This window comes from Convolutriloba macropyga, chromosome 12 (assembly GCF_964194025.1).
Source record: "Convolutriloba macropyga chromosome 12, txConMacr16.3, whole genome shotgun sequence".
Classification (NCBI taxonomy): domain Eukaryota; kingdom Metazoa; phylum Xenacoelomorpha; order Acoela; family Convolutidae; genus Convolutriloba; species Convolutriloba macropyga.
Window position 1 is genome coordinate 19,974,966 of NC_134479.1, and position 16,655 is coordinate 19,991,620.

The 16,655-nt window shown below is 34.0% G+C and overlaps 1 protein-coding gene across 1 annotated transcript in view; it reads left to right on the top strand.

The window, feature by feature from the left end:
• Window positions 1–10,706, top strand: part of LOC142350411 (high affinity cationic amino acid transporter 1-like) — an 11,975-nt gene extending 1,269 nt beyond the window's left edge. Inside the window, exons 2-5 of the mRNA XM_075402258.1 lie at window positions 985–1,110; window positions 4,281–4,538; window positions 6,139–6,363; window positions 9,874–10,706. Coding sequence (XP_075258373.1) covers window positions 985–1,110; window positions 4,281–4,538; window positions 6,139–6,363; window positions 9,874–10,616 — 1,352 coding nt within the window. The 3' untranslated portion in view covers window positions 10,617–10,706. The remainder of the gene's footprint in view (window positions 1–984; window positions 1,111–4,280; window positions 4,539–6,138; window positions 6,364–9,873) is intronic.
• The last annotated feature ends 5,949 nt before the right edge of the window (window positions 10,707–16,655 follow it).

Consider the following 16,655-nt stretch of genomic DNA (forward strand, 5'->3'; position numbering starts at 1 on the left):
CTCTTAATGAAGATCTTAAGCAACGGCTTGAACTGTCCAAAGAAACATTCGAAGGTCACGGCTATGATTATGAGTTGTTTGATGTAACAGATATTCAAATGTAGAAATGACTAAACCATATCAGGAATTAAAAGGAAACTGTCAGATGATCTAAGAGGTAAAAAGAAAGCTACATTTAACGCAAAGAGTTACAAATAGAATTATGTTAAATTATGTTAAATTATCTATTACTGCTGCATTATAAACTGTGGATAAAGATGGAGCCAGAGAAAATAAATTTGCAGCTAATTTAATTGATGATTATGAACTTGGTGAAAAAGATTATTATTATTATATAACCAGAATTGAAGATAAATATAATGTATATATATATACTTATATATATATATATATATATATATATATATATATATATATATATATAAATTTTTGATAAATTGATTCATGATTTGAAATAAGGAAATTCATTAGAATCAAATTATAAGTTAGAGAGTTGGGCAATTAATGAAGGTCCGGGTATAGTAAATAATATTAGATATCAGTTTTCAATTTGAGAAACTTCCGGCCTATATTTGAAGAGAAAGTTCACTGAAATTCGAGCTAGGGGAAAATTACAATATTTAGTATCAGACAATCCGTTATTCTAGTTAAATCAAATTTATAATTTTTTCTCGATAGTACTAGAAATAACTGGGTAGGTCAATCATGGGTCTTTGAAAACTGGTATCCACCACTCTCTTTTAAAACCAATTACATTTGAACAAAAATCCTAACTTGAGTATTTATCTCGAAAAAATTAGCGAGTATTGACCGCCAACGTCTCACAAGCTGTTTTTCCAATACCATACATTAAAATTTTAAATCGAATGTTCGTTGTAATTTTTCATTTTCTTTTTTTTCTAATCAATAATCAAGATTTTATAAGTGATCCCAAGTTTTGTTAATCTGGGACGATTTGACAATCTTGCCCTGTTTTCATTGCAGGAGTGGTGGCGTATCTTAACGATGCAACTTCCGAGGCAGTTCTGAAAGCCACGCCAAGTTTTTTGGAGTCATTTGATCTCTACTCTGTACTGTTGGTTCTTCTCATCACAATTATAGCTTGTATCGGTCAGTTCATACATACTTCTATTTTGTTTTGATTAAGTCATTAAAAGCCATCCCACTAGAAAATTCCTGAAATCTTGTCGGGAATTCTCAGAATATCACAAATTATGCTCAAGATGCAACCTGAAAATGTTAGAATTTTAAGAAAACGCGTGTCACGGAAACAAGAAAATCTAAATAATTGATGTGAACTAACATAAAATGCGATAATTTCACTTTGCCGTCAAATTTCCCTCAACTTAGAAATTTTTCTAGTCTCAACAAATTTCCCGGGAAACCAAAAAAAATCCGTCGAGTCATAATAATAGAAACCCGTGAAATTTGATCTAATGCAGCAACTTCTATTGATTAGTTTAAAGATTCTCATCAAGAATAAGTGGGCAAAGTTCAAAGAAATTCATTATACTTCCCAGATTACATTCGTCGCACTGGGAAAACGAACTTTTCTCAATTAAAAGGGGCTGCAGTTGTCATGTTTTTAAACTAACAGATAGAGTGGATAGCGATTAAAGCAAAAAGGAACTCGGGTCAAGATTATACTGAAAATGATGCAAGAAATGCGCTGAAAGCCTCCTAAAGAAAATTTTGTCAAGCGGATAGATCATACAAAATTTTCTGCTTAATGTGCTGAATTTTCATCACAATTCTTACATGGTTTCAGCACATGTCAACAAATTATGTGTATAATAATCTAAGTTTTTTCTGCTGAAAAATGTTTTAGCGCCTTTCAGCGCCAGTCGACCAACGGTTTTCCATGATTTGTAAATCATGTTTTGAATTTCACAACTTGTAAATTTTTTTCTGCCTCTGTACATACAGAAGCAGCACCGGAAGCAGCAGTTAGAAAATATTTGGAAAACCGCCAAAAGACTTAAAAATGTTGTTAACTCTTTAGATAAAACAGTTATCACAGCTGGAGTAAATTGCCACAACAATTGATTGAATAATACAAAATAGTTTAAACAAATTTGTCCTCCTTCTGTTAGCCATGATGAAAATGTGATATTTTTCAGTGGTTCTCTTTTCCAAAAAAAAATAATTATCATTTTTATGTGAAGAAACAGAGATTTTGGATTGATTAGTGGCTCATAACAATTGCAAAAAGATGGTGAAACGTATGCTGATAACATTATCAGAAATAGTGAAAAAAATTCCCTTATAATTTTTATGTAAGGAATCTGCGGAAACCGCCGAAATTCTCTCTTTTTGTGAATTGCTGAAATTATGCAAGAATTTTGATGAAATTTTGTAGTGTTCTACTCGTTCAATTTTTCAACGAGTGTGTTGAAAAGGGTGCTGCATTTTTGTAAGAAAAGTGCTCAAATATTTTAAGGAGTTTGCTGACTTGGGGACTTTTGGAAGTGCTGAAATTATGCAAAATTTGAAGCCCTCAAACAACCCCTCCCAGCCTTTATCTCTTCCCAACTATTGACAGTTACAGGACACCCACTTAGCTTCTGATTTTTTAATTTGTTTTAAAACGAAAATCATTTGTTCAACGCAGCCGTTTTTACGGTTCCATGAGAGCTCGCGAGTTTTGAGCAACCTCATTCTAACAATTTGTTAACAAAGAATAAATAAACATACACGTAATATAATTATATCAAAAACTAGTTTTTAGTTTATTCAGACACCATTTATTTAATTATACGTGTAGTCTTATAGACTGTCGTGATTATTATATTGTTACGACGGTCCAATTCAATGGATTTAAATGTATATCATCATCAAGAAAAGACTTAATAATTCTCAAACATTTCAGTGGAAGCCGTTATTTGGGGGAACTGATCAAAATCGATTTGAAACTACTAAACATCTTGTCGCTGCCAACGTTTATGCAATTGAACTATCTACTGTCTCTCTCTCTCTCAAGTTTAGTTGATCTCAAATGTTTACACGTAGATTTAGACAAGATACTAATTTGCCGTAAAAACGCCAAAAATATGTATTGAGAAATTGCTGTTTAGATTATAAATTAACATAAAAATTTTATTGGCATTAACACGAGTTTTGATTGTCGAAACCATACTTTCAAGTACTATGAACAATTTTTAAGAAAAAAATGAACTAGTGGCTAGCGCCCATCAAAAACTCAAATATCTATTGTATAAAATTCCTTCTAATGGTCTAAGTCTCCATGTACTTTTCCATATAGCGAGATATTTCATAAAATTACCAGCAATATAGTTTCTATTTTTTTGCTTAATTTTGAACTTAATTTATTCAATTCTTGTCAGAGATATCAAAATTTTGTTTTTGCATGACAAGCACTCGAAGATTTAAGCTTTTTAATCTTGAAAGTCTTCCGCCCCATTTCAAAGTAGTTCAACTTTCTTTAATTGCACTCATCGTTCTTGCGTTATATTGTGAACAAATCATAAATTTGGCTCGAATGAATTTTTAATTAGTTATAACAAATTCAACTTCAAACGTTTCGTGAATATTAAAGCACACTTTTAATAAAGATTTATGAGCAGAAAATTGAAACGGACGCTCACTTTACATTTTTTTCAGAATACAAGCGCACTTTTCAGTACATTTTCGATTACAAACAAAAATGTGCCTCTTCAGATTTTGAGAAATTTATTTGGACTTTTGTTAGATAATACTTTGAGATACAAATTATAAGCTGGCGTGCTGTATGAACAAGAGCTAATCAACTTAAATCACATAAATTGGTCGCCTGCTGTAGTCCAGCAGTCTTTTTAAGAACCGGTATAGCTTTATTTACATGCAAAAAATGAATCGAAACTTGACTACATACAACTTTCAAGATCAATCAGATATTAGTCCAAACGCTTTAATTTAGATAAGGAAAATGACCCAGATATCTTTCGTCAAATTTTCTGAACCAGCATCAGATGCACTAGTGAAGACCAATTTAAGGTAATTAAGAAGCCACCGGAGGGTGCATGCACAGTCTGGCAATTTCCAGCAGGCTACCCAAATGGGTTTGAGCTGCTTGTACGCAAACCACATGGTTTTCAACAACTAGAACATGACCCAAAAATATTTGAAACCCTAGAACGCAACCCAAGTTTGTCTGGCACCCACTGTACGCGGCCGGCCCAAGTTTTCTTCGGATCAAAGATAGCTTGGGTCACTCGTTTGAACATGGGAATTGTTACGTAATTTCCCTATATAAAACTTAACCAGGAAAGATAACTTTTCAGGTGTCAAGTTGACCTCCCTTGTAAATGACGCCCTCTCTCTTCTCAACCTGGCTACTCTCACCTTTGTGGCTGTGAGCGGGTTCGTTCTGGCTGACTGGCACAACTGGACGGACAATTTTCTACCCAACGGGGTATCCTCAGTATTCACTGGGGCTGCTGAGATCTATTTTGCCTCTGGCGGATATGACGTAGTGAACATTGCCACCGAGGAAGCCATTAATCCGGCTAAATCAGTCCCTATTGCTTTATTTACAGCAGGCATCTGTTTCCATTTCCCCTTGAATAAAAACAAAAGATGAATTTTCTCGAATTAAAATTACATGAAACAAACTTTTGCCACAAAAAATTATGATAGTCTTCCACTTTGAAATGTAATCATTTTTCGATGCTGTTTCGTCAGTCTGGCATACTTTAAATGAGAAAAAAAAGAAGAGCAAAAATCTATTTTAAAATCTGAAATCTGATTTCAACTTTTTGCTCCGACCAACATTTAGTGTGGGAGGAACTATAGGCTCAACTGGGGTTTTTCTGTTCGGTTAATTTTTACCGATTGATTTGTTCATCGTAGAGAGTTGTGAGTAATATCATTGGCAAACCCAGTCCATCCAACGTAGAATAACGAATTAAACAGTTCCTTTTCGAATCTCATTGTTTTCTACTGCAGATATCAAGGTTCAATGTTTGCGAAAATTTGATTTTTTCCGGTGAAACGAAATTTACTATACTTAGCTTTTTATGCTTCAACTAATGGTTTTCTGGCTTTGATACTACGGTCTTTCATAAAAAAATTTTAAGATTTTTGAAGACTTGCCAAAATTTGAATTCATTTTAAGGGGTGTAGTCACATCAACACAGTAACGACAGTTCCCATTGGCTTTGAAAGCAGGCACAATTATAGATATGTAATTTTTGTTTGGGTAATAGTATCTGTTTTTTGATTTGAATGGCTTCGACACTGATTTTCAGCAAATATTGATTAATTTTTTTGTTTTGTTGTTGACAGTATTTGTCGTTCGTTCTTTTCATAGTCGTAATTAATATTGTGGATACTTAATGTCTCAATGGCATCCTATTGAGATATAAACAAACTAATTTAATGGTTTCAGTTAATAGCTAATGGTGTTCTTGACTTTCAATATAATTGTTTTCAACGGATATTAAAAAGGGCTTTGCGCTTTTTTTTGTTTACTTGCTACCTAGTCTTATTGAGGACAGGTCCTATGACTTCATTAATCAAAAATTAAATTTATTTGTTTAATTTGAGCTTTGATCAAAATTTTAACTTTGATATCTTGTTGCTTTCTCTCTATGAAATCTTAAGCTAATCATGTTGGTGATCTCAAGGCAGTTAAATGTTTGAGGTTGCTAGACTGTAAAGTGGCTGCAACAATTTTCTTCATAGATTATTGTGTGTTAGTTTAAACTGAGGTTTTTTATGCGACTAATCTGTCTTGTTGAACTTTAAGTTTCCTTGAAAAGCCGTTTAATATTAAGAAATTTTTGACAATACACGTGGTTTCAAATGGTAGCGTTATATCAAAATGAGTATTGTTAGTTTATCAATTTTCATAATAAACAAAGTTGTCCTAAGTATTTTTTGGAAAATAACTTCAAATTGAGCTTCGTAAGACTACTAGTCGAAGGAGTTTTCTCTCAGATTGTCAAAATATTTTCACAAAGTTGAACATTATGTGCTACGCAGTCTCTTACAATTGTTCATGTTGTTTTAAAATTGCAGGTGACAAAAAAGTAAACTATAGAAATCTAACCAAAAACTAAGATTGGGGTTGAAATAATTTGCTCAAACAGTTCAATTTTTTAATAATTCGGGGGAAGGAAACACAGTTGTCATTTACAGTTGCTTTTATAACAACCCTACTGTGTTCAATCTCGGCTGCGGTGACCTTGATGATTCCTTATAAGGACATTGCACAGTCTGTGGCCCTTTCCCAGGCCCTGGAATACAACGGGTGGGGGTGGGCTTCTGTTCTGGTAACTATTGGAGCTGTGGTTGCTATGGCCAGTACAGTTATGGCAAATACAATGTGCTCATCGCGTATAATTTATGGAATGGCATCCGAAGGTAGATAAGTTGCAGATTCTGTTCCTTGTAAAAAAAGTTGGCGAGACATTGGTGTCATAGAATTTTCATTTTTGGACCATCTACTCCGAACATTGAAAAACGTTCTTTTCAAGAATAATTTTCGGAATGTGTTTAAAATTATAAAGCATAAGCAGTTCAAAGCAATTGAGAAAGAAGCAGGCAAAATTGCAAATCAAGACCCTTATTCGATCACAACGTCGCTAAGGTTGAGTTGTACGTTTGATTATCAGACAATTAAAAACGCACAGGGAGGGTTAAGCGCGTTTTTTTTATCCGGACGGGGTTGGTGCGCTGGTCAAATTCTTGATAAATTCTTTTCATTAACAAGTTGATTTCTGATCATTCCTGAATGTTGTCTGGATGCGTCTGATCATTAACGAGCAATCAATTTGTTTTCATTACTGTCGAAAACAGTTTTTTTGAACATATTGAGGCCCTATTAAAGCCTGCTCAACTCAATAAGAACAAGTAGCTTGTATCTGCACTACAAATTTCTTCTATTTGAGCAAAAAAACTTAAGAAACGTTTCACGGCGCCAACAAGGGAGTCATCACGCAAAAAATACCATACTGTAATCGAGTATCAGACCAAAGTATATTTCCCAAAGTTTAGTTATTACAATAATAACAATAAATTGTTCGTAGTGCCAATACCAAACAATAACCATAAAAAATAGTTACATTGTACAAAAAACAAATGATTACAATATGCGACACTATAAGGTTACCATTAAACATATCTGGTTTGTTTTTCAGGCGCCTAGCGGTTATAAATGCGAGCACAGAAAAAGGCAAACAAATAATACAACTTATTATTACATTCACTAGTTCAATCTAATATAGCAAAGAAGGCATATCCTTACCAAAAAAATCGCCAAAGTGAAATATTTTTTTTATAATTGAGTGTCGTCACAGTTACATTTTGATTAAAGATACTGTCTGGGTGGGTTTGCCTGAAACGAGGTCAAAACGAGCAGATTTTTAAAAATGAACTAAAAGGTTATAAGCTAATATTTGTCTTAATTTTCCTTATATCTTCCAATATTATTTCCGATGGGTCTTTCTAAAAACGAGGTGAAAATGTCCGTTCAATTTTTTAAATACAAGCTCACGCCTAGAATTTTCGGCTCATTGTTTAGAATCGTGAAATACCAGGATGAAAGTTCTAATTGTGGCAGTATCTTTACCCATACTTAACGCCAAGTCGATACCAGTATACTGGGCAAGCCTAATTGCAAGTCTAGGTATCAGTACTGATTCGGAGCTATGACCATAACACATTTTAGACGAGTCAATCGTGTGCAAGTCTTGGCCTGTTTAATTTGATATCTCCAAGTCTTAACCAAATTATAAGGCTTCAGATTCCAGGTATTTTGATTCATAAATTTTCTCACTTTGGGATTAAACCTGGTTTCACCATCAATTTTAGACAATAACTGAGAAAGTCAGCTTACATTACGTACCAGCATTTGCCGCAAGGTAACGCAAGCAAGATTAAAAAGTGCGACATGTCAATGAAAAATTTTTTTGACTACTCTCACGAAAGGATGGAAAAATCGACTTCGTTTACTCATATTATATTCAATGAACAAAGCCTCTTTTTCAACACCATTCTTGGGTTCTTATCAAATTTGTTGCAAATTTTGATTAAAATTGTATGACTATGATCATTAGCTTTTTAATAGCGTTTAATGATAATGTACATATGAAATAAAATAGAAACTTCAGAGTTGTGCTTTGTTCAGAGCTGTATATTTAGGTATAGAGAAAATGTTTTTATATCATTTTGAAAAACTCTGGCCGAACAAAAATCTTTAAAAAATTAATTTCCAAAATTCAATATTGCAAAGTTGGAAGAGCTCGAATGCATATTACAAGAAACAAAAGTAAATTGAGAAGCTTCTCTCTAGACTCTCTACAAAAAGGCGAGCCGCACTTTTGTCCACTATAACGTAATATCACAAATTTCTCATATCCGCGTAAAACTAGGAAACTGATCGGATTTTTACAGGCATATTCTCTTAAAAGTTTGAGATTGTGAAGTGTCAACAACCGATCAAATTGGGAACATTGATGCTACAATTTTTTTCGCAAACTAATAATGTTTAACCCCCTTTTTTAGAAATATTGTTTCTATTAATCATTTTTATGAAGTTAAAATAGGGTATGCATCGAACGTCACACATTTAAAACTGCGCAGGGGAATATTAGAGTGATTTTCATAAATAAAGTTTGATGCCACAGTTTTCAAAAGTTTTCGGATTTCATATGTATAGAATTATCTTTCTCTCACACCTTAGTTTAGTCAATGTGATAAAAACTTTGAATGCTTGGCCTTTATTAAAAACTCATTCATTAAGTGAGCCGAATATGGAAAAAATTCCACACCTATGTTGTTAAAACAAATTTTTGGCAGAGCAAAAAATTCACTTTGTATACATTTATGCGGCCAATTGGGCAAAGTGTTACTCAGATATTATGCGGAACTTCGATTTAAAGTTACATTTTAATTTTTGAGAAATGTTAACGCTCAAAATATGTTGGACTTTTCTTGTAATATAAATTTTAATGGCAGCTTGCGTTGGAACAGAAATGTGGAAAGCTCAGTGAAAGAGAAGAGTTGAAATTAAATCATTTCTCAAAGAGTTTAACATTAGGCCAACGACATTGTGTTCCTGTTTTCATTCGTTATCTTAGAAAGTCATAAAATAACAACTTTTTTGCGTCTTTTACAGCACATGTAGTAAAAGTGTATTCATTAAATTATAGTTGGTTACAAAATTGTGATTTTTTTAAAGAAAAACGTCAAAAACATCGGAGGAAGTATTGATTGTTCCAGAAGCGTTAAAAAACTAATTTGGTGCTTTTTAGAACCCAAACTTGGGAATAGTGATTTTCACTATACAGTCAACTATGTGGCAATTACACTGATGGAGGCTATTGGGCTACAAAAACACTGGATGTTGCTTCATTCTTAACAAATACGTGTTAAATAAGGAATTTTCAGAGAATAATTTTTTAAGACATGGTTGCAAAAGTTTGAGTAAAATGTTAACCCCTAGTTTGAAAGGAGTAAAAGGAGAAGTCGCTATATAACTTCAAAATAGAAAAAAACGACATGCTTCTTACAAAAATTGCAAATGCCAAAAAAAGTCGAGTAGCATTAACTAAAATTTTTTCAAAGCAACAACTTGAGCGCTAATAATTGAATTTGATTGTGATTAATTGAAAAATTGACTCCCCATTCTGTGTGATGTTTTCTCTAATAAGAAATCTCAGTTATTTTTTGTCCTTCGAAGATTTAGATGCGGTAAAGAATGGAAAATAATTATAAAGATCATTGATTATTAGGCTCTCGTATGAATTGTGCCTAAAACCAGAGCAGAATTTGTAAATAGAATAAAATGTAGCAGGGTAATCAATCAAATTCAAACCAGATTTCTACTAAAAACCTGATTAAAAATCTGTTCTTTTAATTGCTTATTTTCAGGTCTTATCTTCCGAGGTCTGTCTCGTGTGAACAAAATTACTCAAATTCCAATTTGGGCAACGCTGGTTGCTTCATCACTCTCTGCAGTGGTCGCTTTCTTCATTGAGCTTAAAGATCTTGCCCAAATGCTCGCTTTTGGCGCCCTTCTCGCTTTTTCTTGCGTTGCTCTTATCGTTATCAAAGTTCGGTGTGATTCCAGCACGGCAACATTCTACAACAGGGGCGATGAAATCGTCAATGAATGTAGCGAAGAAAAATTTGACCTCGAGAAAGAAGAACCTGAAAATGACGACATCGAAAGCCAGGATACTGAAAAGATTCCCTTGATTAAAAAACAGAAAAAACAGGGAAAAGATTGGAATGGTAAACATACGATTACCACCGCATTATTTTTACTTTTTATGGGTCTTTCGGTTTGTTGCCTGGCGACAATTCAAGCTGAGGACCAAAATAATGAAATAATACTTTGGTGTGCAATTGGGGTTTTCTTTTTCTTCTTTATTCTGATGATAGCGAGTATAGTTTACCTATGGTGCTTCATATCGGAACCCGCCCAGTTCTCGGATTCTAATTTTCGCGTTCCGTTACTACCGGTAATTCCGGTTGTGTCTATATTTGTGAACTTCTATCTCATAACGCAGCTGACAAAACTGACCTGGATTCGGTCTTGTATCTGGATGCTGATTGGCTTTGTTGTCTATTTCACTTATGGAGTCAACAATAGCGGAGTTGATAAAGAATAGAAATGCAGCTATGTCCTTGTGAGATTCAGAAAGATTTAGAAAGATTGAAACGACTTCTAAGCTCTTATAGGCTTATAAAAAAACTTTGAAATAATCAGTAATAAAGTTTTTGAATTTTAAATTTCTAGACTGATTTTAATAACAAATTTAATGTAACTCTGATATATTAAGCAGAAATCTTTTAATAAAGAACTGTTTTCCAGCAGTTTTCTCCGAACAATTTTAAATCATATTCTCAAATGAACAAATTTCTTCCCAGGTCGAGCAAATTCCGAAATTTATGTAAGAAATACGCGGTCAATATTTAAGAATTCGTATAGAAAATCAGCGAATTCCTTATTAGCGCAATATTCATCAATTAGCGCAAGTATTAGCGCAATCATCAATTATCAATTGTGGCTCAACTTGGATAATATCACAAAATTGTGAGTGTACAAAAACCATAATTTCAGGCAATAAGTTCAACCTTCCCACAACAAATGATGATCATAGACCAACTCGCCAGTCCGCCTTGTAGATATCAATTTCGCGTTCTCAATTAGGGAGAACAATATGTTTTGTGCAACAAAACTGCACTAATACTTGCCATATACGGCCAGGGGAGAATCTGGTTCTTACTTAAGATGTTAATTAACTCATACCAGCTTATCTGTGTTGGTAGACTTTTGAAATTTCAAAGGAATCCGGACTCTAATTATGTGTGAATTTGTGTACATAAAGGCCCTTTGGAATGCAATTACTAAAATAATGAAATTTTGTTACTCCTGATCGAGACGACAACTTTATTTTGGTTTATCTTATAATTTCTTACCAAGATCTTATCAAGAATCACCATGAAATTTTGTATTTCAAATTCTTGATAAGATATTTTATCTCGGGCAAGAGATACTGTGAGTAGTATACTAAAATGCACGTATTGTCACGGGGGGACGTCCCCCCCGTGACAAATCGTGCATAACGTTTTGTCACGGGTGGGGACGTCCCCACCCGTGACAAATCGTGCGGTACAAATTTGAGGTCGAAAAATTTTGTCTCTCAATTTTGCCGGGGGACAAAAACTTGTAAAAATTTTCTCGATTTGTGCCGGGGACAAAAACTTGTAAAATTTTCTCAAATTTGTGGGGGACAAAAACTCATGTCAATTTTTGTCAATTTTGTGCGCTGAGAAAAACTTGTGAAATTTTTGCCGAATTTGTTCGGTGGGCAAAAAGTTACGATGTTTCCAGCTATTTTGTGCGGGGAATAAAAACTTGTTAAAATTTCTTAATTTTCTGGAATTATTGAAACACTTGTGAAAATTTTGCAATTTTGGGGGGTCCCTTAAGTTGGTTTTAAAATTTAAAAATTCTTAAACCCTTTTTTAGTCAAAAAGACTATTCATGGGTCTTCAAAAGACAGAAAATTTACTAACCTTTTCATTATTTCAATCTCTTGATAAGTTTTATGTAATATAACTACATTTAAACCAAAATGGAGTCAAATTTTGGTGGTTTTGATCCAACAACTGGTTTTGATCCAACATCTGGTTTTAATTTGATAGTTTTATTGCCCATATGTTATCCCAGATTAGGGAGTGTGGGCAGATTAAAAAACCAATAAAATTTAAGTGCCAGGGCTCCAATTTTAGAATTATTGTGTCTGATAAGAACTTTGCAGCGTGAAAATTTGCAAGGTGAAAAGAATGCAACTTTGCAGAAAATGAGAAGAAATATACGTATAAAATGGACAAAACAAATGCTCGAAACTATATGAAAAGTTCCAAAAAAGTACTGAAAAAGTGTTTGAAAATGTGCGGTAAAGCAATTCATATACCACAATTGTATGACGGGAGAGTTAAAAATTGAGAGAAAAATAGTGTATTTTTAGAGTAAAAATTGTTGTTTTTGAACAATTTTATGCAAAATACTTCCTCAAAAAGCAATTGCATTATGCAGAAACTGTTTTGCATTGTAAATGACAACAAGTGCAGACCGGTAAATTGTGCAAAAAAGAAGGTGTTTGAGGGACAATGCAAATGTGATCACGTAATATAGTGTAAAACTTGGGGAAAACTATAAAAATGACAAAATTTTAACGGGGAAAAACTGATGTCCGACTGAACCTTTCTGCGTAACTTAGGCAAAATGATAGAATGAGCAGTCTATTTCCCTTAAATACTTAAGAAAACTAACTTCTATTTTTTGTGAATGATATTCCAATTTTTTCTTTACATTAATAAACAGTTTTCCTGTTCTGTTTTTGTTCTCAAAAAATATTCATAGCACTAACAATAACATAACTAAAGCTGTGTGTCTATAGTGTTTATCAATTTTTATCTAATCTGCACTTGTTTTTTCCGACCTGTGATTGTTTGAAAGCTGACTGAAGATTAATTTTAGACTGGTGCATATGACAAAATATGTTTTTGATTTTTTTTGTTTTGCAAGTTTTGGTCTAGGCTTTTGTGATTGGTTGGCCGAGTTTTAGGAATTATCATGTCTACTACATGTGCCAACATATGTCCTTCATTTCCATAAGCAATTCAGTGTGGTCGTCTCAGCTTCTCTGATTGGTCAGTCAGGTTTAGGCTTTATTACTGTCTTGCACAAGTTTGAACACGTATTGTTTTATTATCAAAGACAAGGTGTGGTCTCTTTTATTACCATAAGCAATTCAGTGTGGTCGTCTCCGCTTCTCTGATTGGTCAGTCGAGTTTAGCCTTTATTATCGTCTTGCACGTGTTTGAACACGTATTGTTTTATTATCAAAGACAAGGTGTGGTCTCTTTTATTACCATAAGCAATTCAGTGTGGTCGTCTCCGCTTCTCTGATTGGTCTGTCGAGTTTAAGCTTCATCACCGTCTTGCACGTGTTTGAACACGTGTTGTTTTATTATCAAAGACAAGGTGTGGTCTCATTTATTACCATAAGCAATTCAGTGTGGTGGTCTCCGCTTCTCTTATTGGTCAGTCGAGTTTAGCCTTTATTATTGTCTTGCACATGTTTGAACACGTATTGTTTTATTATCAAAGACACGGTGTGGTCACAAGTTTGAGTTTGTATTTAAAAAGAAAGTAGTATGTCGTCGTCTCAAGATTACTTTGATTTTAATCACGATATCGCATGTTTAATAGAATGTGTATACTGTTTACTGTGTATGAGATAAAAGTGGAGTGGAAGCAAAAATTCAATTTCAAGTGGAACAATGTGCGTTGAGACAAAAAATAGAAAGAAATATTAGGCTATATAACACGGAACAAACAAAACTAACAAAATAGTTTTCACACTAGAAGATCTCAGAAACAAAAGAAGCAATGTCTTTAAATGAGTATTAAAAGTTGATATCAAGCTTTCGTTTCTTTGGAGCAAAGCAAAGGCTCACTGGTGGCGTCTCGAGACTGCTGCTGGCAATTATGGAAACTTCCGCTACCTTGGGTGTTGAGGGAGTTGGCGTTGAGTCTGGTAGAGGAGAATTTGACCGACTTGTAATGTCTGGGCTTTCGGGGCTTTTTGGAATCCGCCAGAAACTATCAATAATTTCCAGGTCCCTCCAATAGCCCTCCTGATTTTCGTATAGAGGAATCTCTTTGATATCATAGTCGTAAAGAACTTTCCTAACATTTTCATCAATCGTCTCTGGATTGAAAACAAATTCTCCTACGTAGCCGGTAGCATGATCGATCGTGTACTGTGCTCCTTTCATCAGCGCTTTTTCAAATCTGAATGATTGGATGTAGTCGAAAATTACAATTGGTAGCGCCATGTGGTTAATTATAATCCACTCGTTGTCCCGCAACTCTTGTTTAACAATAACGACTTTCTCTTTTTTGTAAGTTTCATATGCTATTGTTCTCAAATCGGGATTGGCCTCCTCCTTCAGAATAATTGCCACCGGAGACATGTTCAAACTTTGAAGACAATGCTGCAATTAATGATTTGTTGTGGTAATTTGTCAGTTCGTGAAAACTTTCAGCTTTTCTATATAATCAAAAGATAAAACAATTTGTTCTAAGACTTAAGAATTTTGTATCAATCTTGATTCGAGAATAATTAGATTGTTATCAATAGTGGAGAAAGACAAAAAGCTATGAGGAAAGACTGTGAAAAGAGTTTGCAAACAATTTTCAGTTTGTTGTAGAGCAAAGATTTGGATTTTGTGAGCAACCAAACAGTATGCAAGAATTGAAAGAAAATGATCATTTGTGTTCAATTGTTTTTGCTACATGTTTAGGCGTGTTGCTTCTAAGAATAGCTCAAAAACATACTTGTCACGTAGAGCATAATAGTTTTATATATTTGGTTTTTATCTTAGCCAATCAGAAAACAGCAATAACTATACTTGTCACGTAGAGCATAATAGTTGGATATATATGGTTTTTATCTTAGCCAATCAAAATACAGCAAATTTTGAAATTTAACCTTAGTTCTAGTAAGGCGAAAGGAGAGTGACTACACAGTATACGAATGCGTTGTTCTATGTCTTATCATAACCAATTGGAGAATTCATGGACAAACAAAAACAACATGCAGTCAGCATTGCGGTTATTGGTTCTTATTGTTTAAAACTATAAAATTCAAAACCCGATAAGTTAGTCTGTCGTTATTATTAGAATGACAAAATCCTATTCACTCTTTGTTTAGAGATTGTTATTAAAAAATGTTTCAGACTCTTCAGCGAAAAGCATTAAAAACTTTGTTGAGTTGCAGTTTGGTAAGTGAGAAAAAAAGACTTGGCATGCGTTTTGATCAACCAGTTTTTTGTAGAAACTGTTTGGAAAACATTCACGACAAATACTTATCCATTTCTACATCTTATCCTGAAAAATCAGTAAGATTAAACTATTTCCTGGCAGCAAGTGAATATTTTAGTGAGTTGGACTGCTTTGATCATGATATGGCTCTAAAGTTGCGTCCATATGGAGGTCTAATTGGCATCGACAATTCATCTCTCGACAAGTATCTAAAAGTATCGAAAATTTTACGTTTGCACGCTATTTTACGCGACGCAGGAGGTTTCATATACGAAACATATAACCAAGGACCTGGTTATTCTTATATGCTTCCGTGGAAAAGCAGCAACTGTTTTAGCGGGCATTTGTCGGGAATATTATTTTGCTTATATACAAAGATTTTTCATCCGTCAATTTTTCACTTATTGGAATGCTGAGCAGCAAAACGGTTGTGTTAGACGTTGAAGGATTTTGTCACAGAAAAGAAAATTTTATTGTGAACGAGTTTGGAATTTGCACTGAAGACTACCTTGACTGCGTGTCATTTTTACCACCAACAAGTTGTAGTGAGTTAACAGCTCAACAAAAGCAATCTTTCAGTTGGTTGAGTAGAAATTTGCATGGTATTGATTGGGACATAGGAAATTATCCCTATATTTATCTAACACAAATAATTCAAAGCGTTCGCTTGCGGAATCCTGGTGCAATATTCTACGCTAGGGGAGCGGAAAAAGTTAAGTTTTTGTCAGAGTTGCTTGAATGTCATGTTATTGATCTGAATTCACTTGAGTGTCCTTCGATATCTGTGAACTATTTTACACAAAATTGTCGAAATCATTCAAAGGGCAAAAACATTTTCAACAAACATTGTGCAAAAGAAAAGGCCATTTTCTATTTCAACCGGTTAACCAATGAGAGAGGAATTGACGAAAGTAGAGGCACCGTTGTCACCGAGTTCAACAATTTGTGCCTTGATTACGGGGGACGGGAATTTGAGTCTTTCAATTTCCAAAGACGAAACCATAAAAACAGGAAATCAGTTTTTACAGAGAAAAGTTAAATTGTTGCTGACTGATGGGGAAATTCGCTCATTCACTCATTTAGTGTATTATATTGAACCTTTTCTTCAGTGGAGAAAGCAGAATGTCAAAAAATCAACCCAGAGTCTGTCCTCCGAAATTCTTACTGATGTCGAAGCACCCGGTTGGTTAGGAAATTGACAAAAACGATCCTTCACTGCCAAAAGAGATTCAACTCTTGGTGAAGGAAGAAAGAGTGCACAAAATCGTTCATTATAACAAAACTGAGAGACTCTCTGAGTGCTTCATGG